General features: G+C 44.8%; 1 protein-coding gene across 23 annotated transcripts in view; it reads right to left on the reverse strand.

Annotated features, from left to right (window-relative positions):
• The window catches only part of MAP2 (microtubule associated protein 2), a 197,917-nt gene that overhangs the window by 155,625 nt on the left and 14,709 nt on the right, over positions 1-27,583 (reverse strand). For 21 of the 23 annotated variants that reach the window (XM_083842122.1, XM_083842114.1, XM_083842108.1 and 18 more), the window contains one exon: positions 331-389. Coding sequence is in view for 1 of the 23 variants with exons in the window: in XM_083842147.1 (XP_083698273.1) it covers positions 331-389; positions 9,326-9,441 (175 nt within the window). In the remaining 22 variants the exon portion in view is untranslated. Of the gene's footprint in view, positions 1-330; positions 390-9,325; positions 9,442-27,469; positions 27,546-27,583 lie in introns of those variants that run through there. The other 2 variants (XM_083842147.1, XM_083842138.1) reach the window with 2 other exon arrangements.

Consider the following 27,583-nt stretch of genomic DNA (forward strand, 5'->3'; position numbering starts at 1 on the left):
TAGGTCATTTCCTACAGAAAACAAACACCAGCACCAAAAAAAAAGTTGGCAACACTTCAGTGAGTTTTTCTTTTCACTTAAGTTCTCTACCTCTGCGCCACCAACTCCTGTGCTGTACAGCCCAGAAAGTGTACTCATTGTCCTTGTTTAAACCACCATCAAAATACATCAACACGCACGCACGCGGGCAGAGGAATCCTGTCAAACTATTTTGCTGCTTGAACAAGCCACAGACGCTCGCTAAGCAATCCGATCTGGTAAAGTCAGAGATGTGCAGCACTGCCAGTGCTCTGAACAACTGATAGAAACCAACAGAAACAGAAAACCCACCTTTTGGTGTAGTTGTCACGTTGTCAGTCACAGGATGTGTTAGTTCAGGTTTCCACAAGCTGAAACAAAGAAAACCCTCCAGTTAGTGGCAGCTTTTAAAGGGATAAGACTTTTTTTTTAAATGAATTAAAGACTTGTGAATTGCAGCCTGTGATTAACAAAATAACTTCCTCCCCTGCTCTTGGTAACATCCAAAGTTACACCAAATTCACCTTTCCAGCAGCCACTAGTACCTCTCCTGCCATCTTAGATTACATTCCTTGACATGCATCAGAGCACGTCCCACCGTAGAGGCTAGATTCTTCAGAATGCCTGTTCTTGTATAAAGTCAATATCCACAGAAAAACAGATTCCAGTGAAACATGGGCTACACTAATGGCTTCTATTAGGACCAAAGTTTCACATAAAAAACTAAATCCCTTCTTACAGAAAGGAGATTATCTGCAAGCAGAACACTTATGTATCTGGGTTTACCAACAATGATTCACCAAAAAAAAAAAAAAGATGGTAACACCAAAACCCAAAAGTACAGAGAATCTGCAAACAAAGTGCATAAATAATACGACAGTTTACCAAAAGCTTCATTTTTTTTCCCCCAAGGAATCCCAGTTATTCCACACAATAAGAGAAGAGATGCTTATTAAGCTGCAGACCAGTGTGATGGGGCCTATAAACCAAAGTTCACTGACCACAGCAAAGCAGCAGCGGGGAATTGCTGCTGAGCAGTTGCAGAGAACTCTGGTGCTACAGCTGTTTCTGGCGTGTCCTTAATTACCCTGTGCTCTAGGTGCTACCATATCTTAAACTGGGTATCCTATTGCAGCAGCATAAATGAGGATTAATTACTGCTTTGCAAGTCCTGAGAGAGGTTGGGCAGGGGTGAAGCACCTATAAAGTGCAAAATGTTATTTACAAAGTGCATTGAATTGCCTAAGCAGGAGGGTGAGCAGACAGGATTCTCTTCCCAGCTTCAAGCCAACAGCAAGCAAAAAGCCCATTTTCCAGTGCTATCACTCTTAATCGACGTGTACCCTACCTGAAGGATTAACTTCTACCCAAACATGGCTAACAAATCGCAGCTGAACAAAGCTATATTCAATATTCACTGCTTGACAGGGAAAAGGTAGGGAGAGGATAAATGCCAGCAGGATGAAACACTTTGTACTTTTAGTCAACTTTGCCATGTCTCACTGTACCCATGAGCGTAGAATCGTCAATGAAAGCAACAGAAGCCTTGCCAATGACTCCATCAAACTCAGAATCAAAGCATAAAGAAAGGAAATTAAAAGCACATTCGGTGCCTGCCTTGCCAAAGTTAGCACAAGGCATGGGCTGAATCAGGAGCAGAAAGCAAGGACCCCCTCCCTACCTTCTGCTTTTAAGAATGGGGCAACTTTCGGATAACAAAGAAAATTTGTATTGCACACTGCTGTCATAATTGAGGAAAAAATGAAGGCAAAATCAGGAGAAAAGTGGAAGAAAACAGCTCAGCTATTTCTTCTTTCCTCCCATTACCAGAAAATAAAAAGTCAGTTCTTACAATGCTCTGGCCAGGCGTGGTCCCTATTATCTGTGGTTAATTCTGTATGTCTGAGAAGGCAATCAGCCCTAAGCCGGTTAGACTTGCTAAATGAGATTTGTCTACAGCCCCACGCCCAGGTGCAGCGTCACGCACCAAAGATTCAGTGTTCTTAGGAAGATGCCACTTGTCCAGACACTGCTGCTAATGGCCAGCAGCACGCAACCACGTAATGCCTTGCACAGAATATTCCCTTCTTGAGCAAAACCCCATTTGGCACCTCCTAAGCTCCAAGGAGCCCCCAGCCCATGCCCAAAGGGAGACACGAGTAGGGCCAGTACCAGCAGGCTCCCTTCTGCGAAGTTTCTGATGAGCATATGATGGAGAAGTGCATGAGGCCAATGTCTCCAGCAAGCAGAACTTCCAGCATCTTTACGGACTGATCCGCAATGTCAGAGACTCTAGATTCATCCTAGTATCTTGGGTAACAATAAAAGGGATACAGAGTGTTGCTAGCAAGGTAACATGGCTGTGACACACGGACCAGACATACTCCTTGGGTTCAGTTACACTGTAAATCCTGCTTTGGAAACCTCGGGATTTCTAGAATCACAGCCCTGACTTGCACAGCCTGCGGTGAACACCCAGGACATGTTTAGGAAAAGACTGCTAATAAATAAAAGTACCGTGCCAATTGCTTGACTCAGACAAAAAACTATTAGCACTGCTACATGTTGGCATTTTGTCCTCTGAATGCTTGCTGGCTAATAAAATCAGGTGTTTTTAAATGATAAGCCTGTATCAAATAGTTTATCTACCCCCTTCCTGTAACTACAGTGGCATTTGCTAATGGTGTCAGCTTTTATGTGAAGCCAGTGTTCCTGCAAGGAGTCCCACTGCCATAGGCAGGTAGCAGTCTTTCAGTATCCACAGTCCATCCTTCAGCCTACACAAGCTCTGAGAAATGCGCGTGCACCATGAAGGGAGGTTTTTTTATCCAAATTATCCCAGCTGGACACATCAGCAACATCTCACATCTGGGTGTATTTCACTTCTGTAGGTGCAGTTAGTTACGGCTAAATGAGGGACTCTGAACATCTGAAGGCAGAAGATGGACTAGGTAACGGTGATCATGAAGTGGCAGCACCAGCTATTCCGACAGGAGGAAGGAAAAGCACGGCTGACTCGGGATACTGAAAGACAGATTTCAAGCAGCTCTGCACAGGTCAGCAGTGCCTCATGAGAGGCCAGACAAGTGCTGAAGAGCTAATGAAGACACAAAGGTAGACTACTCTGTGGCACAGGAAAGCTGGGATCAAGTAATAATAGTGCAAACCAAAGCAGAGAAGGAGATGTTTAAGGAATATTAAGAAGAGACTCGTGTTGATAAGTTAGCTGGACAAAAGTTAGTTTATCCATGGTTATTTAAAAACCAAAACTGTCGTGGAAGGAACAACTGCAAACTCACGAGAGATGGGAGAAGTCCCACAGTGCTGCCTGAAGGTGACATAGGGTCACCTGAGCAGGGCACAGAAGGGTGACAAACCCAGAGACCTAGAGACCTGTCACCCTAACTCAGACTCCTGAAACAAATTGTTACCCCATTGTAAATACTCAAAAGATGGTCAGACAATCAAAACCAAAACTTTTATTAAAAGACACAAACTGGTCTACTCTGGTTTTCTTTTACAGTATAACATTTACTGGAAAAAAGGGTAGCACAAACATGCTGTGCTCTGCAGGGGCTTGAATGGCTTCTCAGAGGGGCTGGGCTGCTGGTCAGCTGAAAGCACCGAGCAGCGAGAGTTTGCAGGCATTTCACTAAATTGTCAGAAATCAACACTGCCAAATTCAGTGATGCAAAGCACTGCCGCGCTTAGAAGAAAACGAGAAGGGAGGCCAGCACTGACAGCAACCCTGCGAGACCACTGCCGTGCTTGCTGCCAACAGAGCAGCTAGCTTGTTAGTACGTTGGACATGCAAGCTCTGGAAAAATCAAATGTCTTGATACAAAATGTTCCTGCTCTTGCGCTGCAGGGAACTGCCCTACCAGAGGCAGCAAGACAACACGTTTCAGCACACAGCTTCTTCCACCAGCATCTTAGCTGAAGCCCAAGAGGCTGAGCCCAGGTACAAGACTTCACACAGGAGCAGCTGGGGTGCAAACCCACACTCCTCCGCTGTGCTTACTCCTAGGCGGAGGCAAGTCACATCCTGCAGGAAAGCCAAGCGAGTAACTGGATATTCGGCTTCCACAGACGTTTTCCAGAGTTGTTCTGTCAGAGCCGTCACCCTAGCACTGGTACCACTGATCTGTGACACAGACATGCCTTAACACAGGCGATAATCCTCCGAAGCATAAAGCTAGCAGTTGTTGAACATGTCTGAAAGACTTGCAAAGGAGATTGATGCTAATCTAACTAAATTAGATACTTACTGAAGCACAGTAGGCCACCTTCACCGGGCAGTCTAAAAAACCAGGTAAACAGGACAAGGATATCTCAGGGAACCTGCCTCCACAACAGAGGTCTGCTTTGTCTTCTTGTGATTCCTTCCTGCCTCGCACATTTACCTTTCTTTCATCTGCCTGCTGCAGAAAACGGACAGCCCGAGATTTTGTTGCTCGCCTGTCCGCATGAGATGAAGCCGAGCGGCAGGAGCTGTAGACATACTCTGAAGGTCTCGTCCCTCGCAACACCCTAGGTTAATTCACATTTCAGACTGAGGTTCACATTTGAAGCACATTGCTGCAGCCCACTTAGAGCAATCTGTGTGAGGAGAGAACAAATGCATCTTTTGTTTCTCGAAAAAGTCAGAAATTTCAAAGCATATTTCATCTGTAATTGGAGCAGGACTGTTCCTCATCTGCTGGGGTACTTTTGATACTGGCTCTTGCCACATCTCACAGAATGAAAAGTTTAAATGAGTTCTAAAAATCCCAGAATATTTCAGATTGTTTACATATGAAAAATGATCTATGGCTCAGAGCGAGAGAGGTGAATAACACAGCAGATATGTGGGGCATCTTCCCTGCTGTGCAGAAGAGGAGCAGACACACATCGGGTACGGTTAATGGGAGCTGAGAGCCTAGTTTCCCAGGAGCTATTCGGCACACATACCCTTTCAGCTTTCATCTCCCGGTTTCAGGGACAGGAATTCACACCAAAAGTACGCTGCATGCTGTCTGTGCTGCTGCAGCAACAGAACCTCAGAGCTTCTGTTTGGTCCTCTGACTGTTCCTGTTACCCTTTTGCCATTTTTTGAGGCTTGGACACATTTTCAAGATGTGACTCAATGCACTGCAAGGGTAAAAACGGTGCAAGAAAATATGTAACAAAAGGAATGACTTGATTTTCAAGAGCAATCAGCGTTGCTCCAGCTCTTCTCCTATTCAAGTGAGTCCTACATCCTCTTGTGACAAGGCACTTCTGATAATCTGAACCTGCCAATTCCTAAGTGCTTCCAGTTCTCATTCATAGGCAACGTCTTCCTCATAGCACTGATGATTTCCAGGGAGCTTATCCTGGATTTATACGGTTGCAAGTAAATTTAACCACATCCTTTTATTACCTGCTTAGCCAATTCCCAGTTTACTGGCATTAACACTGCATGAGGTAACACGGTTGGAAGCTTTCAGTGAAAGGGGAATTGTCCCAAACCTTTTTCTCTTCCATAGCATTTAACACCCAGAAGTCTGACCTGGAGCCAGGACAGATGAGTGAAGCTCAAACTGCCCAATGCCACAGATTCACAGCAGCTAAGAACCAGCCTAGGACACACACGTGGACCTTAGGACAAACACAGCCTAAGGTGTCAGAAGAGGCACGCAGCAACGAAATGAACATTTCTGTCCTACAGGCAACATGAAAACAGAGGAGTTTAGATCTCGAACCACAGGAAGAAATGCTGGCTGACTTTTCCACAGATGGCTGTGGCCACAACAGCCTTGACCAGCAGCCAAACACTACTAAGTACCTTTGAACAAACACAGCACCCTCCTGCTGAAAGCTTAAATGCTTTTAACTTAAATGAGAGGTACACCTCTGAGAAACAAGTATTTTTGAGCAGAGGACTGTGCTTGTCCTCATGGCTGAGGATCCAGGCTGAACTGCCAGCATTCACCCTTCAGCAGTCACCATTATTTACAAACAGAGGCACTACCAATGTAAAACGAGAGGAAAGAACACCACACAACTTTTAATTAATTTAAGGATGACACAAGGAAGAAGCTTGCAAATGTACTTCCAAACCAGGTATCTGGGATTTCCGTGACTTAATTTATTAGCACAGTCATGCCAAAACTTTTAGGATAGGGGCACAGCAATTTTACAGAGATTTCTTTCCTTTCAAAGGGAAAGATCCCCCAGACCACAGCAACAGCTAGATGGTTTTCGCTCATGGAAGAGTGATTTGGACTGAACTTGCATGTACAGCACAAGAAACCCTTTCTGCTATGATGGAGGCGCGGAGTGCCCAAGCACCCGCTGCACCTGCCCGCACTGCCCCGGAACGGGGCACAGGGAAGCGCTGCACACAGCCGCCTCCACAGCTGGCAGCGAGAAATGCCAACAAAGCCAGACTCAGGGGGACGTGCAGCATGTTGAGTCACATCTTGCAAACGTGTCCAAGCCTTAAAAATGTTGAAAGGATAACCGGATCAGTCAAAGAAGCGAAGAGAAGCTTTGAGATACTTTGGATACTGGCTCTTACCACAACTCATGAAATTAAAAGTTTAAATGAGTTCTAAAAATCAGCTGGAATAAGGACAGGTACAGGCACCAGAAACTTTGGGAGACTTCTCAGGACAGAAAGGGACGCGTGCTCCAGCACGTGACAACCCCGGTTGCCTTCTGTTCAGCACCGCTCAGCACCCTACCCATCACCGCCTCAGCAACAGGAGGGGACCCCAGCTGCTCAGTGACTCTCAGCGAGCTGTCGAGAAAAAAAAAACTCCTCAAGAACTACCAGAGGCAGATTCTTTTCAACAAGCAGCAAGTTATAGAAGGATATAAAGCAAAGCTTGGATAAGAGAGAAGAATCAAAACAGCAGCCAAACTATGCTCGTTTCTAAAAATCAGTTCGACTTAAGGCTTTCTATTGGAAATCAATGAGGGCTTTTCAGGAGTTTCTAAGTGTTGCAATTATGAAGATTTACTTTGTGGAAATGAATTTTTCCTAATGGGCTAGCAGATCAATTCAATCTATAGAAGACTTTCAGATCAGAAACACTCAAATGGGGATGGGGAAATCAGCATGGAGGTGGGAAAAGAATGGCCTGAAAGCAAAAGCAAGAAATCCTCAACAACTGTTTCTAACCTAGCACCCAGGGCCTGGTGCCCAACCGACATCACCATGCCCAAGCAGCTCACAGGGTCAGGACGGAGCATGGACTGCTGCAAAGACAGCCTGGGCAGCTTCTGCTGGGCACCTACAAGGAGAGATGCTTGGACTTCAAACGTTTCTTCCACCTCTGAAGTGCGAGTGCACCTCTATTTCACTGCAGGGCTCTGAAATACTAAGTCCTAAATGTGAAGTGGCAAGGTAATGCAAGAATGACTGATGGAAAAGCCAGTAGTTACAGGACACAGTCGTATGCAGTCTGCAGAAGACAAAAAAGATTGGAGACGTGCACTGAAAACGCAAGAGAAAGAACAAAATCACTGAGTAGCTGTTCCCAAATGGAGCAACATCCATATCGTGCACTTAATGAGGCAGGAGTTCTGTGGAAACAAGTAATAATGTGATCACATAATTAAAGCCTGCTTTATAATACACATGCAGAAGGCAGCCACAAAGGCTGCACAAACACCCTTTATTCCAGTATTTCCTGAAATGAGCCATTTGACTCAGCAGCGTTAAAAGGTTCCTTTAACAGCTGTTTTGGTCTGCGATACATCATCTAGATGCAACTGAGGTCAAGTGGATTAAGAATCTGAGTAACATTTTGTGCAGCAACACGACAAAAGAGGCACTGTCTCAGCTGCACGGGTTGACTAGCACTCAGGCTGCTTCTACAGCCATACAAGAGACATGTACACACATACGCTGTACAGCACTTGGAATTCATAAACTGTCTACGTCAGGAGGTTATTAGTAGTATTTTGAACAAAATAGAAATGCTAACTCTTTGGTGGCCTCTTAGTCCCTTGTATGAAGGACAGTGGCATTACAGAAAGAGCACAGCAGCAACACAACCCAGTCCAAAGATGAACTGAGGAAGACAAACACAGAGCAAGGCTTTCTGCATGCCTCAGCCTGCGACCTGTCACAAGGAGCAATGGCAAACTGATTCAAATCTGGCTCAGAGGCCCCACTTCTTAAAGATTCATTAACTTTTAATTAGTAGGCACAAGCATCATTCTCATTTCAAACAATCCCTCCTTGGCAAGTGACATTATCTCTATTGTATTTGTGTTTCAGCCAGGAAGAAGGCACTTTTTGCTTTATTAAAAGGGCTGACACTCAGTAACATAATTAATGAGCAGCTTTGACTATAGCCTCCTTTTAAAACCCCCTATTCAGGATCAAAATGCTGTTTATAATTACAGGTGCCGAGTGCAGAGCTTGTCTTAGTGCATTTCAAATTGTTACACTATATAATTCGTCTCCAACTTTTTTTCCCCACTTCTTCAAAAGGTAGACGTTTTCAAAAGTTTAAGATGCCTTCAGAACAGAAGGGGCTGATTTAATAGGGGCTGGTCACTCCATGTGGACACCCAGAAAACTGCTCCAGCAGCCTTAAACTGACCACTGTGATGGCTACGTTAGATACAAGTAAAGACACTTGTGAAGATACAAGCAAAGTACTTGTGAGCAAGTGCCTTGTGCTATGTCAGTTTATACTTGCAAAGGATGTAGCCACTTGGTCCCACTTTTAAAGAAGTTTACATTTTTTAAAATCCTGTATCACAGTAACTCCGATGCTGAGTCCTTCCACGGTGGTTGAAGCGCACAACATCTCAGGATAATGCCTTGTGCTGGCTGCCAAAGGCTGAATGAAGCTAATCGGCAGTGTGCTGCTGCATGCTGATGTTGACACTTGAAGGAATCGCAAAATATTCAGTTCAACTCATTAATCCCTTAATGCTGCTTCCCATCTATCACGGAGCTCAGTGTAATTGCAGGTTTCAGAAAGCACCACTAGGATTATTAGTGCAGCAATGCACAGGACAGCACAACAAGAAAGGGATGTCAGATACCAAACCATTTCTAGGCAAAGCCTGTACTAGTGGTTGCAATCTCCCCAGGGGCATCAGCGTCAAGCCACTGCAGTTACCTGTATGTAATCAGAGGTGTAGGAAGTCAACAAGCTGCAAGAACACACCGCAGATGTGCCAAACCTTTTTGTAGGTGCACTACCTAAATTTACGGGCAGGCACCTCAAAGGCTGAGTCCAGAAACCGGGCTGCACCCTGCTGGATGTTTGGGCCAGGGACTTTGTTTCAGACTCTCCCCACTCTGCCGCTCCCAACTCACCGTGCAGCATCCTGCCATCTCCGCGCAGACAGATCACTCCCAGCGGTGTCTTCCTTCCACCACTTGTCTTGAAAGGCCCAGCGTAACGTCACCAGACACATCAGGAGGCACATGCACTGTTAGGTGACCCTGGTATGGGTGTTTACCCCACCACTTCACACCAGCATTTAAAATCAGCTGCCTTTGGCTAGGACACTCGGTGCTCAAGTACCTCTTGTCATCAGCCTGTACCCTAATTAATGCCATTCCAGAATTTCTTCCTCAATTTTAAATCCTCAGCAGGTTGCTCTGTAAATACAGAGCTTTTCCCTCTGATTTCCCGCCGTCTCCTTGCAAACCCTGGGTACCTTACCCCTGCATCACTTCACCTTAACGTGCTGGTGTAAGGCCCGCTACTGGCACCCTTGTCAGCACTTCTTTCTACTCCTCCCAAAAGCCCAGAGGAACATCTGACATCATCTCAGCTGTTCCACCTGACGAAGCCCAAGATACAAACCACTCGTGTTTCAGCACAAAGATGACTATCAGCAGGCTGCAGCAAAATCCTGCCATCTGTAGCCCTCAGGCAGACATGGGATGCATTCACTCGAGGCAATTTTTTTGTGCTAAAACCCTACAGATAACACTATGGCTGTAATTGCTTTACACAGGACTCTTCTGCACTTGACCGTGGAAGGAAAAGAGCATTCAGTAGAGCAAATTACCAAGCAACAGTCAGCTAACTGCACTCAAGTCAAACACAATCACGGTTCCGCACAGGAGTACATTGAGCTGATGAGGTCTTTAAGGCTAGAGCCAATTTCGCACTGCCTCCAGCTCGAAGGCAAACACGCCGGCAGTAACGGTAACTGAACCAAAGAACTGGATAATTCTGCCCTGAGGAGGGAGCGTGTGCTGCTACAGGGTGACTCAAGAGCCACAACAGCCTTGGTAAGAGAAAGCTCCGGCTTGAGCGCCACGATCAGATCTTACCAAAGGCTGACAACACACCAGGTCCTGGCACAGCAGCGGAAGCCACGTGCAGCAGACCCAGCACCGCAGCAGCAGGACCCAGCAGCACCGCAGACAACTACAGGTACAACCACCAGCCGTGCATGCAACACACGAGAGGGACTGGATTGTGTGGTCACAGCCTGTTTTCTTTCATTCACGTTTACTCAAAGTACCAGCCTTAAGAAAAGGTGAAGAACCAAAACACAACTTCCCAACTGAGCCCATAAATACAAATTTAAGCAAGGTAAGCAAGACAAGCAAAGAGAACAGACCTCACCACCACCCATCAGTGAACACTGTTTTCAGTATTCCTTTCCTGGAAGGATAATGGATTGGCACATAAAACCAAATCAATGGTTGCTAGAAGTTTTTAGTAATTTCCACGTGTTTATGCTTACCAGAACAATATTTTCATCATACTCAGAGTTAACTGCAACAATATGAACTAAGAAATTTGCTTTCACCATTCACACCTGTCCAGGCCAGCAGTTCTGGTTCAGGTCCAAGAATTAAAATCATTAGCCTGCTAATATCACAGATTCAAAGAACAGTTTGGGTTGGAAGGGACCTTAAAGATCATCCAGTTCCAACCCCCTGCCACAGGCAGGGACACGTCCCACCAGGTCAGGCTCCTCAAAGCCCCATCCAGCCTGGCCCTGAACACCTCCAGGGATGGGGCATCCACAGCATCTCTAGACAGCTTGTGCCAGTGCCTCACCACCCTCATAGTAAAGAATTTCTTCCTATATGTTCTATCCCTGTTAACCTCTGAAGCATCTCAATTTTTCAGTGATCTGCTATAATACGGATTTCTTTAGATAAGACTTGCTAAACATGTGGGCCTTCGCATATATGGAACCCATTTCACTAAAGAATTTATCTTCTGGTCATACTAGTATTGCAATATCAAGAAAATATGCTCATAAAATTACTCTGCAATTCCAAGGTAATGGACGTGTAACCCTATTCTTTACATTTATTATATCTAGGGTGGAAATTCCAAAAACATGGAAGCTTCTGGTTGACTACAGAACACCTTCCAAAAAAAGGCACAGCTTCAAACATTCAGACCTCCTAGAAGAAGGTAACAGGTGCCACAGCTCTAGATATACCCAAACTAAGATCTAGAACTCGGGATTATCAACCACAGTCTTTGCCTTCTCTTAATTCATCAAGCGATATCAAAGAGACTTCTGCAACTACGAAGGAAGAAGGAAAAACCTACATGGTGCTGCAAAGCAAGGATCTTTTCCTTGCATACATTTAGTTTGAATACTTTACAACTGACTCACTGAGAAAATATGGAGACACACCTCAAACTCCAGTGCTGGCTTCTCCACAGCAGTGCAAGCTGGATATCCCACTCCCTCCTCTCTTCCCAGATGTCTGGAAAACCCTGATGGATTTCCAAGAGCAGAAACCGCAGCTGTCCTGTTAAACACACAGCAGCGGCTTTTGGACGCCTACCAAACACATCTTCACTCGAGCCAGGGAAAACCATCCCGAATCGCAGCTTGGGGGCCCTGCCCTGAGATTTTCCCCTCTCCTGGTGCTATAGGGGAGCATGGAGTTGGGCTGTGCCAGCACCAACAGGCATCATGCACACAGCTGGACGCTGACCCATGGGATGGCGGCTCCCTCTTGCAGTGATATCCTCAGAAGTAAGGACGAAGCGAGGAGGTGGTTGGGGCCCGGCTAATCCTGTAATCAAATGACCTCTTACCAGCTCTCCGGGGGTGCATAATGCTGGCAGAAGAATTATGTGGCTTTTGTGAAAAGTTATCAGGGAAATCTGTTTTTCTGCTGGGATTTTGGGCATAATTTTAATGTTTTCTTTCAACTGCAGGCAAGAGGTTTCAGTTTTTCTTTAAAATACTTCTATAAAAGCTTGAAGTTTATCCGCATTAAACTTTTAGACAACTAAGGCTATGGAAGAATAGCTGGAGTAACCAGAATACAAAAGTTCAAACTGTGCTACAGCTGGAAATAAAGAATTTTCATAAAATAACCTGCTCTACAATAATATAACCTTCAATGTTGTTTTCCAGAAAACGCACAGGGGGAAAAAAACAGTCATCATGCTTGTAAGTGTCTTTGGGAGAAGGTGCACAGAGTACTCCTTTTTCTGCAAAGGAAAAAGAAAATGACGTTTCTCACTGTCATGCCATAACCAAGAAGGCCATTTAATGGGGCTGCTTCAGCAGCTGTCATATAAAAAATACTGCCTTGAGAGCAGGCTTATTGCACTCTCATCTATTTAAAACTTGAATAAATACACATGGGTGAATTTTTGTTAAATCTAGTTTTATCCAGATGGAAAAAAAAGCAACAATGGGAACACACCCTTTTTCAGTTCTGCCTTGTCTACAGACTACAACAGGTAAAATCTTGGGAAAAAATTGCTACTCAATAATGTGAAACCAAAAAGAAAAGCCTTCCATTTTGACTCAAGCCTCCTTAATTTACAGGGTGCTTGCATTTCTTTGACCAGCAATAAGAGACAGATTTTCTTAATTTCAAATCGTTAGAAAACAATATGGAAGTAGTTCACTCAGAAGAAAAACTTGCAAAAATAAAAAAGCCATTTTCCCTTAGTTTTGCCAGTCATCATTTGCCATCCTTTTCAATGGGGCAGTAATGCTTATTTACATTACTCAAGCCATCCTCATTACGTTACATAAAATCGATTTCAGCAGTGATGCTGTTCCCTATCTCACAATTAAGATATTTATTAGTCATTATAAGATCCTGGTGCCACAAAAAGACTTCACTGTTTTTGAGACTTGTCCATCAGAAACAAATGGTTCAGATTCTTTTCTAAATTAGCTCCTATAACAGCATGACAGACTGTGAAAACAATTTCAGCAGTGCGGATGTCAGACGTAGCAAAGCAGGCTATCCGCATGCTCTCCTTCAGCCAGCTTTTTGCATACAAGAATCAGAGTTTTCAGAATCTTAGTTTTCTATTTTATGCAGTATTCCTGATGGTGATTCCTCAGATCTCAGTTTTCCCAATGGAAATCCCTCTATTTCCTCATCAAACATATCAAAGCTTTAAAAGGAGACTGCATGCTCAAATTGCTGAAGGAGTTTCATTTGAAAACAGCAGCCTTCTGGGAAAATGTATTTTACTCGCTACTGTTGTTTTCACTTTGTTGTCGATGCTACTTAAATCAGCACAAATAGCTGCTTGACAAGTCTCTTGCCCTCTGCCCCCAGGAAATGTGTTGAAACCGGAGAAGATCAGCACTTTTTTTTTTCCCTTCAATGAATGTTTGCAGCACATTACACAGCAGCAAACCTCATCAGCTTAAAAAAAAAGTCTCAGCATAGTACAAGGGTAGAGTGGTAGAGATGATCCTAACTCCTCAGCCTTCTTTCTTCTGACAACTCTACCAGTTTGGCAATGGACGAGGACAAAGCAGGGCACTCCACCCAGACCACACAGCAAGGAAATCTGGATATTGCTCACAGCACGCACTGCAGAGCTGGGAACCTGACTGGCCCCTTCCTTTCATCTCTCCATTGAGGATCAATATACGGAAAGATGTCTCTTAGAAGCACATGTATTTACCTCACATTTTACATTTAACTGCTCCATCTTTTACGATCTGCTCTTTTTAGGAAAGAGTTTTTGCCTGTAGCGATCCTACACTGCAGCCTCGGTGCTCGGGACAGCTGGGATATTCGATTTCAGAGTCGCTCCTTGAACTTACCATTGTTTTCCCACTGGGGCAGTCAGTCTTACCCATTCATGTAAAGCTTTGAAATAGCAGTGCTACTGCTGCATAAGCTACACCGGTATCAGAAGGCACCTGCACGATCCCAGAGGCTGGGTTTGAGACAACTAAAATAACCCGCACGGATGCTGGTACAGCTTTCAGAGCCCTAGCCACAACCATGCCAGCTGCTGCACTGCCACCAGGCCAGTGTGACAGCACCACAGGCCAGAGCAGAGCCCGATGTGCCAGACTCCCGGGGCAGCTGCTCGGACCTCCCAGCCCAAAACCCCGCTGGGCACCGCAGCCCAGAGCTGTACAGCCACATTAGCGCAGCAGTTACTCACAGGCTAATTGTCTCCACACCTCCATTAATATCCCCACTCATGGGTCTCAGGCTGCAGCTGGAATCTCTGCAGCATACAGCACACTGCTTGGCTCACCACACATGCCCACCATCCCCTAAACAACGCCTAAACCTGGCTTTCCGGGTGCAATTCAGTGTCAGATTTCTTAGAGCAGCGCCCCAAGCTTTTATTACTACACAGAAATTCAGTGCAACAGAAATACGGTTCCCTGTGAAAGCACAGAGACTTAAATAGCACTTGCCCTTGTTCAATGTAATTTGCAAAATCCCAAATCCAGTTTCGCAATCAGTTTTAAATGCATCTGTCACCCAGCGGGCAACATCTGCTGCACAGTGCTCAGACCTACTTGTGCGACACAGGAAGGGAGCCTGCTGCTGCTGCTGCTGCCAGCTGGGCCGGGCTCTCACCAAGAAGTAGGTCTGGGCCGACACACGGACAGCTACATGGCGCTCCAACTATACAAATAAGTATAGAGATATATATTCTTGCTTGCCAACGTATACTACCCCTGGTGATGCTAAGAGGTTCAGACAGCCTGTGATTCTAAGCTCACAGGCAAGAACTAGATGGCGTGTTCGAAGGGGGAAAAATCCTCTCCCATTCAAATACAGAGGAAAAAAACTAATTTAAACTTAATTAGACCCCGTAATAGGTTAAAATATCACAACTGTCCTCTTTGGGTGTCCAGGGCTGTCGGACATACTTAGCCTAACGAGCATCATTTATTACTCTTTGACCTCTCTTTTCAAGAGTGCCCAGCCATGTGCTATGCTCCTCGGCCCTGCGGGAATGACAGGACACGGCGCTGTTCAACAGGATGGGACCAACAACACAACACGATGGGAAACTGGGGACAGGAGCAGGGCATAAACACCCAGAAACAGAACAATCCAAAAAGAAAAAAAAAAAAGGTACAAAAATGATGCAGAAGGGAACCAACTCCTGCAGGTCCTCTGATAAAAATCACCTTTCAGGAGAAAGATAATGCCACAAGGAGAGAAGAGGAGGTGTGATACAGCAGGGTGAGCAGCTGGTACAGCCTCACGCCTCATTACCCACCAACAGCAACATGAACACCTCACACCTGGTCCCAGGCATTTTGGAGCAGAGCTCGCAGTTCAGTTATTAACACAGGAGCTGTTGCAACCCAATTTGTTACAAGTACTGCTAGTCAAAGATGTAATTTTTCTGTCCTTCTGAAAGCAAGCCCTGGAAGAGCCAGCCCTAACCGGCCCAGGGAAGATACTATCTTCTGTTTCAAAGCAAAGTCCTCCAAAGGCAGCCACCCCCCAACACGTGCAGGCTGGGGGACACCAGAAAGGAAACACCTGACAGATGTGTTGGGAACGCTGGCGTGGCAGTGAGCAGGTCTGAATTCCACTCGATACACGTGGCCAGCCACCCCGAATCAGCGAATCCCAGGCAGGGCGAATCCCAGTTCACCCCATCTGGGTGAGTCAGTGCCCAGCACAACTTGCGCTATATCTCACGCCTCACTTGCAGATGCTACTGCAGCACAAACAGTTTTATAGCAAGGACACTTAGCATCCATGTAAGCAACGTGAAAACTTAAGCCCCAGCTCCTAGAGTCACTTGAACACTTCTCAGCTTTGCTGCAGGCTCCACTTGACATCTCTCTGCAGGCACTAAGATTTCCGTAGAGCTACTTCACTTCTCCCAGGGCTGAATGAAAGAGGGAAAGCTCTGTTTTAGGAGCTAAACAAAATCTTCAAGTCCAGTAACAAAAATAATATATATATACACATCATGGCATGTATCACAACATACTCTAAATACTAGTAAAGTTTGGGTTTTGCTGCCCTCCATGACCTTTTGTCCTAAATTAGCTGCTGGAATCAAAACTGATTTTCTTCTCTGTTCCTTTGGCTTTCAGATGGTTCTGACAGCCCCATTACTATCGCCTTGCTTATCTCCTCCTCATGGCTTCTCAGCTGGACACGTATGTTTATTTCTTCTTAACCGTGTATGCTGTTTTCATTACCACCAGAAGGCCCTTCAGAAGGATTAAGAATAATTTCCATACTCACTTGACAGACACTGCTCTGTTTTCCACTCTATTTAGGAAGGGAAGAAAAGTATTGATTAACAATCGTCAATTTGTTGTTCAGCTTCTCTCCCAGGACCTGTATTACTGCCTCCTTTGCAATAACAGTTACGCCCTTAAGCCCAGTTAAGAAGTGGCTTCATGGATTATGGCTCCAAATACCAGAGGCCCAAAGGAAACTAGTTATCTCCTTGGAAAATAAATCTTCTTGCTGTCTTGATGCACATCTGGCACAGCCCTATCAATCTTAGCCAAAAATGTAAAATCTACAAATATATTTGTCAGCAGAAGACTATCTGTCTAGACACACGCCTTGTAATTAAGGTAACAGTAATAACCTGAAGGATTTCAGGTCCAGGCAATCAATAGCTCTATAAGGCACACCTGTAAAAAAAACCTGCCAAATATTTTCAGCCTATTACCCAGCACGGGGGAAGAAGCCTATAATGCAGTCAGTCCTCAATACTGATTTTTGAATGGGTAAGACGCACCTCCAGCTTTGCAGTGGCAGCAGTGATATACTTGGTTTTCACTATTTTAAAACATTAACTGTGTAATGTAACTTCTTTTTTAAACCATTAACAGAAGACCAGTTTTACTGCCTGCAATAAACTTGTTTTTTAAATCATAATACAATTATCATCAGTGGAAACGAACTTACCACCCTGCTAGGAAAAAGTCAACAGGGTGCAACAACTTACCAAATGTTAAAATAAAATGCTATTGGTCCATTTTTATTTTATACCAAACATGTCATGGAGCCACAGATGAAATAAGGACCTCACAGAGTTATGTATTGCATCATAAATTTTATAAGGCCTTCTGTTCTGGAGAGTTGCTCATTTAAAGAGCTGCCCCCCCTTCCCCAAAGGGGCAATACCCAAATACTACATGTTTTGGAAATACCAATGTATTTATTTTTAATCCTAACCCAAGCAGTGTTAGCAGGATGAAAGGGAGACCACACAGGAGAACTAATTAAGCATCTCTAGCCAGACAGAGCTGTTTTGTTCCTTTGCTTGTTGTTGGTTTGGCTGGTCTTCCTTTGCTGCTGCTATGTTTATTTCTGTGCGCGCGATCCATCTATTCAAGCACAACTGCAAAGGATGCATCAACATTTTTTTGTGTAGCAGTAACACTGGGACAGCAAAAACAAAAGGTTTTACTCCCAGAGAACTTACTAATTTCTCTCGGCCCCTGTCTGAAGCCCTCTGTGAGCCCATGTGAGCAGGGGCATCTCAACCTACAGCTGCCGGCTGCAGTCTTCGGGAGATGTAAGAGACTCGGGGACATCACCAGCTGTGGCATCACACAAAAGCAGAGCCTTCAGGCCTGCCTCAAACTGCAAGATTTAAACTAATTCTGTCTCATCAGAACCCACCAGATAAAATTGCAGGGGTCAGAAAGATCTCTGCTCTGTTAGGGCGACACACACACTAATGCCACGTTCAGATGTTCACCTGCCATGCTCATTTGCTCAGACCTGGCAGAGCCCAACTGTACTCACGCACAACGATTAAGAGATCATAACCACAGCAATATGTCTCAATCATCTGATATTATCCACAAACGAAGCGCGCTGCTTCTCTCAAGAACTTGTTAAGGGCTCCTGAAAGATGTTCTCAACTTTTAAAGAAAGAAATCTTACAGTCCAACCATTACACACACCTGAAGCCAGGACCGCTTCCTGCTTTTTTTTCCTCCAGCACTTCTCACATCCTACCTCCAGAAGCCAACCTTAACCAGGCAGATGAGATTTAACCTTGGCACAAGCTGCAGCGACAGCCAGCAGCTTTATCTTGGTAAAAGCATTTGTCACCCACAGACTGGCCAGAGGAGAATAAAAGTGACCTCCGAGTGGCAGACATGTTCTGCTGCTGCCAGAGAATAGCTGCAGTGCAGAAACAGCTATTTTGGTCACCATTTGCCTGCAGACCCTGTGGTTGTTCAGCAGCTGAACTGTAAGTGTCAGAGACAGAAGCTGCCTCTTCCTATCTGTGCTATTATCTTCTGCTGACCCACTTGGCCTGTCTGCCCTCTCTGTTCACAACAACACTACAGCTTCTTCCCTGGCACATCAACCGGCCTTTCCCAGGCCAAGAACATCCCACAGAGGAGTTCCTCTTAGAAACTGGGTACTTCATGCAGGGACAGGAGAGGAAAATTCCTTGTGTTATGGAAAGCTACACTGCTAGTTTTGCACATCCCCTGATGTTCCTCCACCGTTCTTCACTTCCACGACTCCACTCGTATTTAAATGTATATCCTTGTTCAACAACTTACTGCAAACTCCCCAGGAGACAATGTCAGCAGAGAGTGAACTGGGACAGAGCGAGGTGTGAACACCTGCGTTACTCTGTTGCAGTTGGTCAATGCCAGAACTCCAGCTGATGGCTGCAGTCACCCCACAGCCAACTGCCCTCAGCACATCTGATCTTCGGCACCAGTTTCCATTCGTGAGGCCCCAGTCTTTACACAGAAGGCAGCAATAATACTTCCCTGTAGGCTCCTCTCTTCCAGACAGGAGAAAGGCATGTCTCTCCTCATACCTCATTATCTCCTTAATCACCCTAGCAGCCCTCCACTGGACTGACTCCAGAGCATATCGATGTCCTTCTTACGCTGGGGAACCTGAAACTGGACAGAATATTCCAGATGTGAGCTCCTGGACACAGCTGTGATTCTACAGATGACCTGTCTAAAGGGTGGGTTGTATGCTCCAGCTAAAAACAATGCACATAAAAAAGATAGGAAAGCACTATAATTTTTTTTTTTTTTTTTTTTTTTTTTTTTACAGAAACAGAAGAGTGAAGTTCAGAAAAATCAGTACAGTAAGTTAGAGTATCTGTTCTGCATATTTTCTGGCAAACCTTTGTTCTTAACTCACTTTGCAGAGAGACCTCTGCTCCTGGAACAAAGTGTTTTGGAAATTCCACTGCGCTTCCTCCATCTTGAAAGCTCACCTCTATACACCAATGTAACGTATTTTATCTTCACAAAAGCAGCTACTTTATGGGTACAAGCTCCAGTTTTGTGCAGCTGCGGTGAGACACACAGGGTTCAGGTCTATCAGCACCGCCCGCTGGGCCAAACTGTACTTACACAGAAAAAAGCCATTTGAGCTCCCAGTGGAGGGACTTCCTACCAAGAAAAAAAAAAAAAAAAACTTCCCTAAGCAACTCAAAGTTGAGCCCAAGTGAAAGGCAAAACCCTCAGCAAGTCCTGGAAACCAACGTGAGTCTCTGTGCAGCAACAGCATTTAAATGGCTAAGGAAGATGCTCTAGTGGCACGTGATGCTCTCAGCTAAACAAAAGTCTGGAAGATGAACCTTTTTCAACCGTTTCTGATCCCTCACATTTTTAAGTGACTGCAATCCTCTTAAAAAAAAAAAAAGTGAAGCACTCAGTTTTTGCCAGCAGGTATCTGCCGTGTAAGGGCAAGTCAAGTCTAAGTGCAGAGAAGGCCTAGCAATACCAGAGGGGACAAAGGCTAGCATACATCCCTAACCTGCCAGCAGGAGCTACACGATCCTTCCAGCTGTGAAACACCACTGGTTTATGTCAGCAGAGATTGCCCTCGGCTGCCACCTCAAACACACAACCCTGGTCAGTGAGTGCAGGGCCCTGGAAGGGCCGAGGACTGAAAGGTCGCATATCTCAGATGGAAAAGGATGACTTGCTCCCCAGTAATTTATTCAGTTATTGATCGAAAAACATGTGCTAATTCCTTAAACGTTACGTCTCCATCTTTGAGACTAGACAAATAATGCAAGAATGATTCAAACAGCAAAACAGCCACCAAGATGTGTTATTTACAGGGAGTTGTTTCGGCACCTCCACATCCCAGGGCAGCGTCTCCAGGTCTGTCTCTGCACAGCAGGACAGTATCTCCAACATTGCACTCATGCTGCACATTCACTATTCCAGCTCCTGTGCTTCCAGGACTTTCCATCCAGCTTTCAGAAAAGCGTAACAATTTCTTTTCAAAACAAAACCACCAATTAACTCTCCATATTAAAGGGAGGTATTTGTTTTTCCTTCAGGAAACTGCACTCAACATGCCTGACACTACTGCTGGTTTGCCAAACAAAACACTTGGACTTAAAGAGAGAATTACTGCAAAGCAGGCTGGAATGACTTCTTGGAGATCACTCAGGTTTTGTGCCAGACATCGTTTCTCCTTGAGATGCAGGAGAAGGGAGGGCCGTCCCCCACAGAGTCGCAGTGAAGGCACGGCTTCTCAGAGTAAACCGCTCTTCTTCCAGGAACTTGAGTGAAAGCAGAAAGGTTCTGCTGTGTGGATCAGGACCTGCATCCGCAAACGTGCGTGGTCACAGAGTGCCTGCCTGCCTAAGAAGCCAGCTCCACTAAAAGCCAGTGGCATGCAGGGACAGAGCCATAAATGCAAATGTCTCTGGCGAGGCAGGTGGGTGCGTGCCAGAACTTACCCCTGCCACCCAGGCACCTCACCTCTCAGCACTTCCAATATCAGCTCAAATCGGTGCACATCGGGACTACTTGCAAGTACATCAAGTTTCGACACCGTAAAAAAAAACCCTAGCCCCAGAAATCCCCAATGAACTTTAAGAATTTCTACACAAAAAGTAAGACTTCTACAAAATTGCATTTCTCCTTTTAAGTTAGCAGTTCTCATCACAGAGATCCAGCCCCAGATGATAGACTGCTAGGAATTTTTTTAATCTCACTCTAAATATAACTTTTTTTTTTTTTTATATGATGTGGTTAAAGAAATCTACTCTCAGGAGAATATATCTGAAGCCAGCTTCCAACCCTAAATAACTTTAACTGCCAATTTATTATTATCCTATAATCCCTAAAAATACGGAAGGTCTTTATAATACACAGTCTTCACTGCAGAAAAATAGTTCTATAATATCTAAGCACACTCGATATATTTTTCAGTCGACATCAGATGCTAATGAAGTTACAATTCCCATTTTCCTGAAGTTGCATACTTTTCTTTGTCAGAATACTTACTTCCCCAGGAGCAAAACATAAACCTCCCGTGACAGGTGGTTTTCACCACTATAACCACCTGATCCAGGAGACAAGCCAGGGCTTTTCTATTTTTAGACACTAAATCAACTTCCACTAAACAGAGCTCTTGTCTTTTCAAACCACAAAACCTACTGCTGTAGAGCATTGACTTTCATCACGATAGCACAGATGAGAAATGGGGGAGAAAATGAAAGGAGTCATTGGAAGCTGATTAGATAATCTGAACACAATGCAAATGCATTGAAGGCAAATTTACAGAGCATTAGGAAAAGTTAATTGAGCAAAAAGCTCACACATGCTCTCCGTATTAAAATAAAAAAGGTGCCTATGACCACTAAGGCTCTTTTCCTCTTTCATGAGCTGAAATGGTGACATTTTTTGGAGACACACTGTCCCCCCCTGCTCAAGACCTAAAGGCCTTCATCTCCTCTGGTCTCGTAACACATCAAGGGAACTGAGCCACCCACAGTCGTACCGCCACCAACACCCAGGTACTCTGCTTCCCCTCCAGCAGAGGGCCCCAGGTCCCCTGGGACATCTCCAAGGCAGCTGGGGATGCAGGGTTTTTAGCCAGGGGTCCACCCCACGCGGCCCCCTGCAGCCACCTACCCAAGCAGGGAGCTCAACTGGGAAACCTGCTCCTTGGCGTTACATATGAGGGGATGCCAAGCGCACAGCAGCAAGCCCCGGGGAGTTGCGTGCACGCTGCCTTGTGATTTCATGGGACTGTGTACAAAAAATAAAGTAAAAATCAGGATTTGTGTTCATCCCACTGCATTTCACAGAGGCATGCATGCCGAAAGCCCTTAGATCCTTTTGAAAACATCAGTCTTACAAGTTTTGGCCCCACGTCCATATCTGCAAGCACATGGAAGGCAACAGATCAATCCACGTAAGAAACAAATGTTTGTAGTCATTTTCTTTGAGAACCTGCATTTTTCAGGCTAACAGGAAAGATCCGGTGCTCAAAGTCTGCTCAACCTGAACTGCACAAACTGTAGCCTACACCACAGATCCGGTGGGCTGGGAAACATACAGACTTATTGCAAAGCAGAGTAGCATTTGTGTTTTGGAAGAAAAATGACTAACAAAAAACTCTTGCAGCATTAACTATAAAGGGAAGAGCAAGAATGGGGGAAACTGGGAGCAAAGCACATTTTCTACAAGGCACTGTAACAGCACAATTATTCTGACCCATGGACATTTTTGTGTCATGTTAAGAAGTTATTGCGTGCTAGGACTTCAGGGAGAGTTTGAAGCTGATTTTTTTTTCCTCCTCCCTACTGAGTGCTGAGGTTTCTGGCCTACCTGCCCCTGCAGGAGGTTCGATGTGAGGCCGTTACGTACCCACACATCACGCAGAGCAAGCAAAGAAGCATGCAGAAGGAGCCTGCCGCTCTCAGAAGGAAGCTGGGAGCCCCAGCTGTACCTCACTTCCACTAGCTGCTTCAGAAAGCGTTCTCACAAGAGAATGTCTTCTGAAAAAACACACACACACTTTGATTAAGTAAATTATGAGGAGTTCATTTGGAATTCCACAATCCCCACGGGACTCCGAGACCAATCTCCCTGGTGTTTCATCTACAGTAATTTAATAGTTTATGTTCTAAGACCTGTGGCCTGCAAGGAAGATCCCAGGACAAATCTTGAGTACGTTATTTGCCCCACTGACTCAAAAGCACTACTAGGCCAATTACAGCAAACAAGATTTAGCGGTCCATTACCGACCCCAGTGATTAGCAGAACAAGCCGGTTTTGTTGCTGTGATCAACAGCTCTACTGCTAACAGCTCCCACCTGCAAGCACACTCAGGGTGGGCATGCAAAAAGAGGCAAAGCCAAACGTGTCCTTCCATTCATATTCCACTCTGCTGAAGCCACTATACAATTCCCCACTCCAACAGATACATGCAACTTCAGGAGAACCTTCTAGATTCACACGTATTTAGCTATACTAAACCATGTGCCCTCTTTTCCACTTGAGGCTGGAGGCTTTTTGTTTGTCTTCTTCCCTCAGCCCCTTCCTTTGCTTGCCAGGAACTTAGTTTGTCATTATTACTTCAAGTAACGTTGCCCAAGCCCTGCAGCATCTCAGAGCTCTGCAACAGTGAAACACTCGTTTTATAGAGTGCACTTGACAACAAGATTAAGAAAAACTACAAAGCATCTTTAAAAGACCATCTCATATCAGCGCAGCAAAAGTGCAAGCGCTTAACGACAGACAAAAGGAGAGCAAACCAGACAGCCCTGAGAGTCCAGGCAGCCCTAAACCTCTCCTGCTGTGATTCCACCTGACTGAACAGCCCCTGAGGAGTGCCTCCACCTTCAGGCTGTGCTGGGCACTCTCAAGTAGTCAGAAAGTGACTGTCCGTGCTCTTTTAAGGAACTCGCCTGCATACCCTTTACATAAGCATCATAATTCATTTCCATAAGGAAGTCTGAATGAAAAGCATCTTCAGATTTGGTTACAATAAAGAAAACAGTCTATCAGGCTTGTCAGTATACCATTCTAAAGCAAATGATGCGTGTAAACTGGTGACAAGCATCCCTCCCATGCCGCTATCTGTAGCAGATGTAAATGTAAGTGTGAAGACTAATTTCTCATCTACTGAGAGAACTGAAGTTTCACCAAGAATGACTTTAGCCCAACAATTCTCCCTCTTATCAAGAAGTGATGTGATTACAAAAAGCTTTTGAGTTGCTTTCTTAAAAAAAATGATAGATGTTCATGCTAATTTTCAGGTTTTGCAGCCTAAATATCAGAGATAGTAACAAAAAAATATTCAGTTTACCAGTGAAGGGATGCAACTTAAATCCTTTGACGCAGAATACCTGAACACTCTTTTCAGTGCAACCACGAGTATGAGTAATTCTGCTGGAAAATGTGAGGAGGTGATAAATGACTCGCAGAGTTCTCCAACTGGTTTTCTATACACATGCTCCAGTTGATAAAACCCAACTTACATAACTAGGACAAGACAATTGAGCAGTGAAGTCAGCACAGGAAATGCCATTTCTGCCTTTAGCCAAAATGCTCATGTGGCATTTACATTCTCAGAGAATCATCAGGAAAGTTTGTTCCTTTTTTCTTCCTTGAGAACAGAAGCACAAGTGTTTGTAAGAATTGAGAACACCACCTTTCTTCTCCACCCACATGAACTTGGCAGCACGTCCCAGCATTTTGTGATGTCAGCGTTGAAAAACCTGCATTACATTGCTTCAGGGCCTCTGGGAAAATAAAAACAATCAAACCATACACTGATTTAAGACCTGCCCTTTTCTCCTCTGTGTGCCCTGCATTCAAAGAGAGACTTGTTGGTTCCCCTAATGAGTCTGGCCCCAATTCAGCTGCTGATTGGAGCTGGCTCATGGGATTCAAGTTTATGATGTGCATTGATGAAAGTTTATGAATCGGGAGGTCAGTACCTGGGCAGTTCACAGTGCTATCAGCAGTGCCGCTGGGAAGAGCATTAGGGCTTTAATGCTCTATGCTTAGAGCAACACTCTTCAGCTCAAACACTAAAGAAGGCAACAAGAGGACCCAGAGATCCTTGCACAACAGAGGAGATGCAAAGTACCATTTGCCCAGAAGAAGGCAGCCTCCTTCTGCCTCAGATGTAATGCAGGAAGCCAGGAGCAGGGGAGCAGGAACAGATAAGTTCATAAGAACGGGGTAAGTTTTACCCCACAGGCCTGAAAGGTCTAAGGACAATGCCACAGCAGGGTATGCACTGTCCGAAGGGCAACAAAGGGAATAATCACGCCGGTAAGCACATAATCATGCTTTAGTTGCTAATCCTGCAACATAGCCTACAAGCAGACTCCTCCTCACCCCTAGTGAAGTCACTGGGACCTCACATGCCTGCATTGATTAGCCACAGATAGCCTGGCTTTTGCTAGAAGCTTTTTGCTAGACTTGGGCCTCAAATCACCAGCGTAAAAAAAAAAAAAAAAACACAAAAAACACAAAAAAACAACAACAAATTTTGGCTTTCATTACCAAATGCCAAAATTAAATTCTAATCCAGTAAACTAGAGATTAATTAATGGCCAACAAGTAATTCGGGCAAAGATTTCACTTACACCCAAACAGCAGCCTGGTTTAGCAGCATTTGAGCAGGTGACCCTCCACTGACACATCAAGAGCCATAAAGCCTGCTAGCTATTTTACTGGAAAATAACTATCACACTCATAACAAGCTATCTAGACTCTACCGTCTGGTCCCAACTGTTGTACCATCAAGTCTGCAGCATACTACATAAAGCAAGAGTAATTAGAAATATCAGCTCTCTTTAAAACAATGTGGTTAGGCTCAACTAGCACAAGCTGATCTCTCCCTGCTACTTCAGTGTACAGAAAAGCAATATGAATGCTTACCTTTACATATGCACTTACATTTTTACACGCATTTGCCTGCTTACATTCATGGCCCAATCAAGTGGGAGACCTCCCTCCTCCTCCCCAAAAGTCACTGCCCCAAGTTACACACAGCAATTGGCAAGTGATGCTCCGAGGGATCTACGCTTTCCCCCTCTGAAGAGGGGTAATGCTGTTACACACTGCTCTCGGCTCCCAGGGAATCTCATCATAAATCCCAGACATCAGCAATTAAGACACCATCTTTAGCAAGGTCTATATGCTGCTCATAGGACATTCTAGAAAACTATGGCAAATTTACTATTTCCAATAGGTTTAATGAATAAAGACAAAGAAAAAAAACTGCAAATCCCTAACAATCTCATCCAAGTCTTTATCGTCCTTGCCCCAGATTTGTGGAGAACAAACAAGAGCTATGACCAGGTTATAAAACAGCTGCTGTACTAACTTTACTTGATTTCTTCTGAGGGTCCCATATAACAAATGTCTGCGAGTCAAAGACCACATTGGTGAGGATTGTGAGGATTACGGGTTCTTCCACAACAGACAGTCTGCCCTCTGAAACTTTTTCAATGCAAGATGCTATTTAACAATACATGGCTCTTTTCACTGAATCAAACACAACCTAGATCACATATCATCGTTTTGCTATCATTTAGTCCTTCTCTCCAGTTGGATTCATGCTAAAACGCCAGGGCCCTTGCTGAAGTCCTCCACAGCAGCTGCCTTCCTTCAGATCAGTGCAGTGCTTGACAAGCACCTTACAACCACAGACCTTCCTCCAGTGCAGAGGGAACAGACCATGGAGCCTTCCCCCTCTCAGAGCAACAAACAAAACCTCTTTCTGCCTACTAAGGTCCTCGTAGTTACAGTCTGTAAAACCAAAAATGCTACCATGCCACTGAGGGAGAGGAGCAAGGGGCGTACTTATCAATAACTACAGTCACCCAAGTGTCAGCATGGCAATTTGGGGCAAAACAGGAAACAAGTGAGATGAGTTAATAGCTGTTTTCTTGTCAGTAGATTATCAAGATGGTTACCAGATGAATGTTCGTATTTCAACACACATGCTGTCCTTCGTATCTCAGAGTTTTCCATGGGACAGATTACATACACATTTTTACATACCACGTTTGCCAGATTACCCAAATATTTTCTCTCCAACAACTTATTCCCTTTGGTACAGTACTAAGTTATTCTTATCCCAGAAGTCATTACTGTCATAGGAAAAGCTTCCTATTTATGGTCCTTCTGTATGTGGAGGAGCTATTGCTGTAGCATGGGAAGGTGGGACGCAGTTAGTCATTCACATGCCTCAGCAGCACACTGGCTGAAGCAGCACTGATGACTACAAGTGAAACGTGTTTCACTTGGAAACTGCCCAGGTGACAGCCCTCATGTATGGACAGCAATGGCCCTATTGCTGACACTTCCTACTTAGCACTGTCCGAGTATTCAACTCCAGTGGTATTTGGATAACAAGTTCCATTCAGCCCAGTGGAGTTATATATGTGCACGCTTACATACATATACATGCCTAAATGTTTGCAAGAACGAGGCTGTAAAATGGGAAGTTGGCTGAGAATTAATAAAAGGCACCTACACTGAGCAGCACAGGAAAGCCTTGGGGAACTTCAGAGGGATGCAGCTCAGCTCTGTAAGAAATCCTGACGCCCTCAGCACTCTAGAAGAAAAAAAAATTCTTTCTGCAGAATTT

The sequence above is a fragment of the Anser anser genome (genome assembly GCF_964211835.1).
Source record: "Anser anser genome assembly, chromosome: 6".
In the NCBI taxonomy this organism is placed as follows: Eukaryota; Metazoa; Chordata; class Aves; order Anseriformes; family Anatidae; genus Anser; species Anser anser.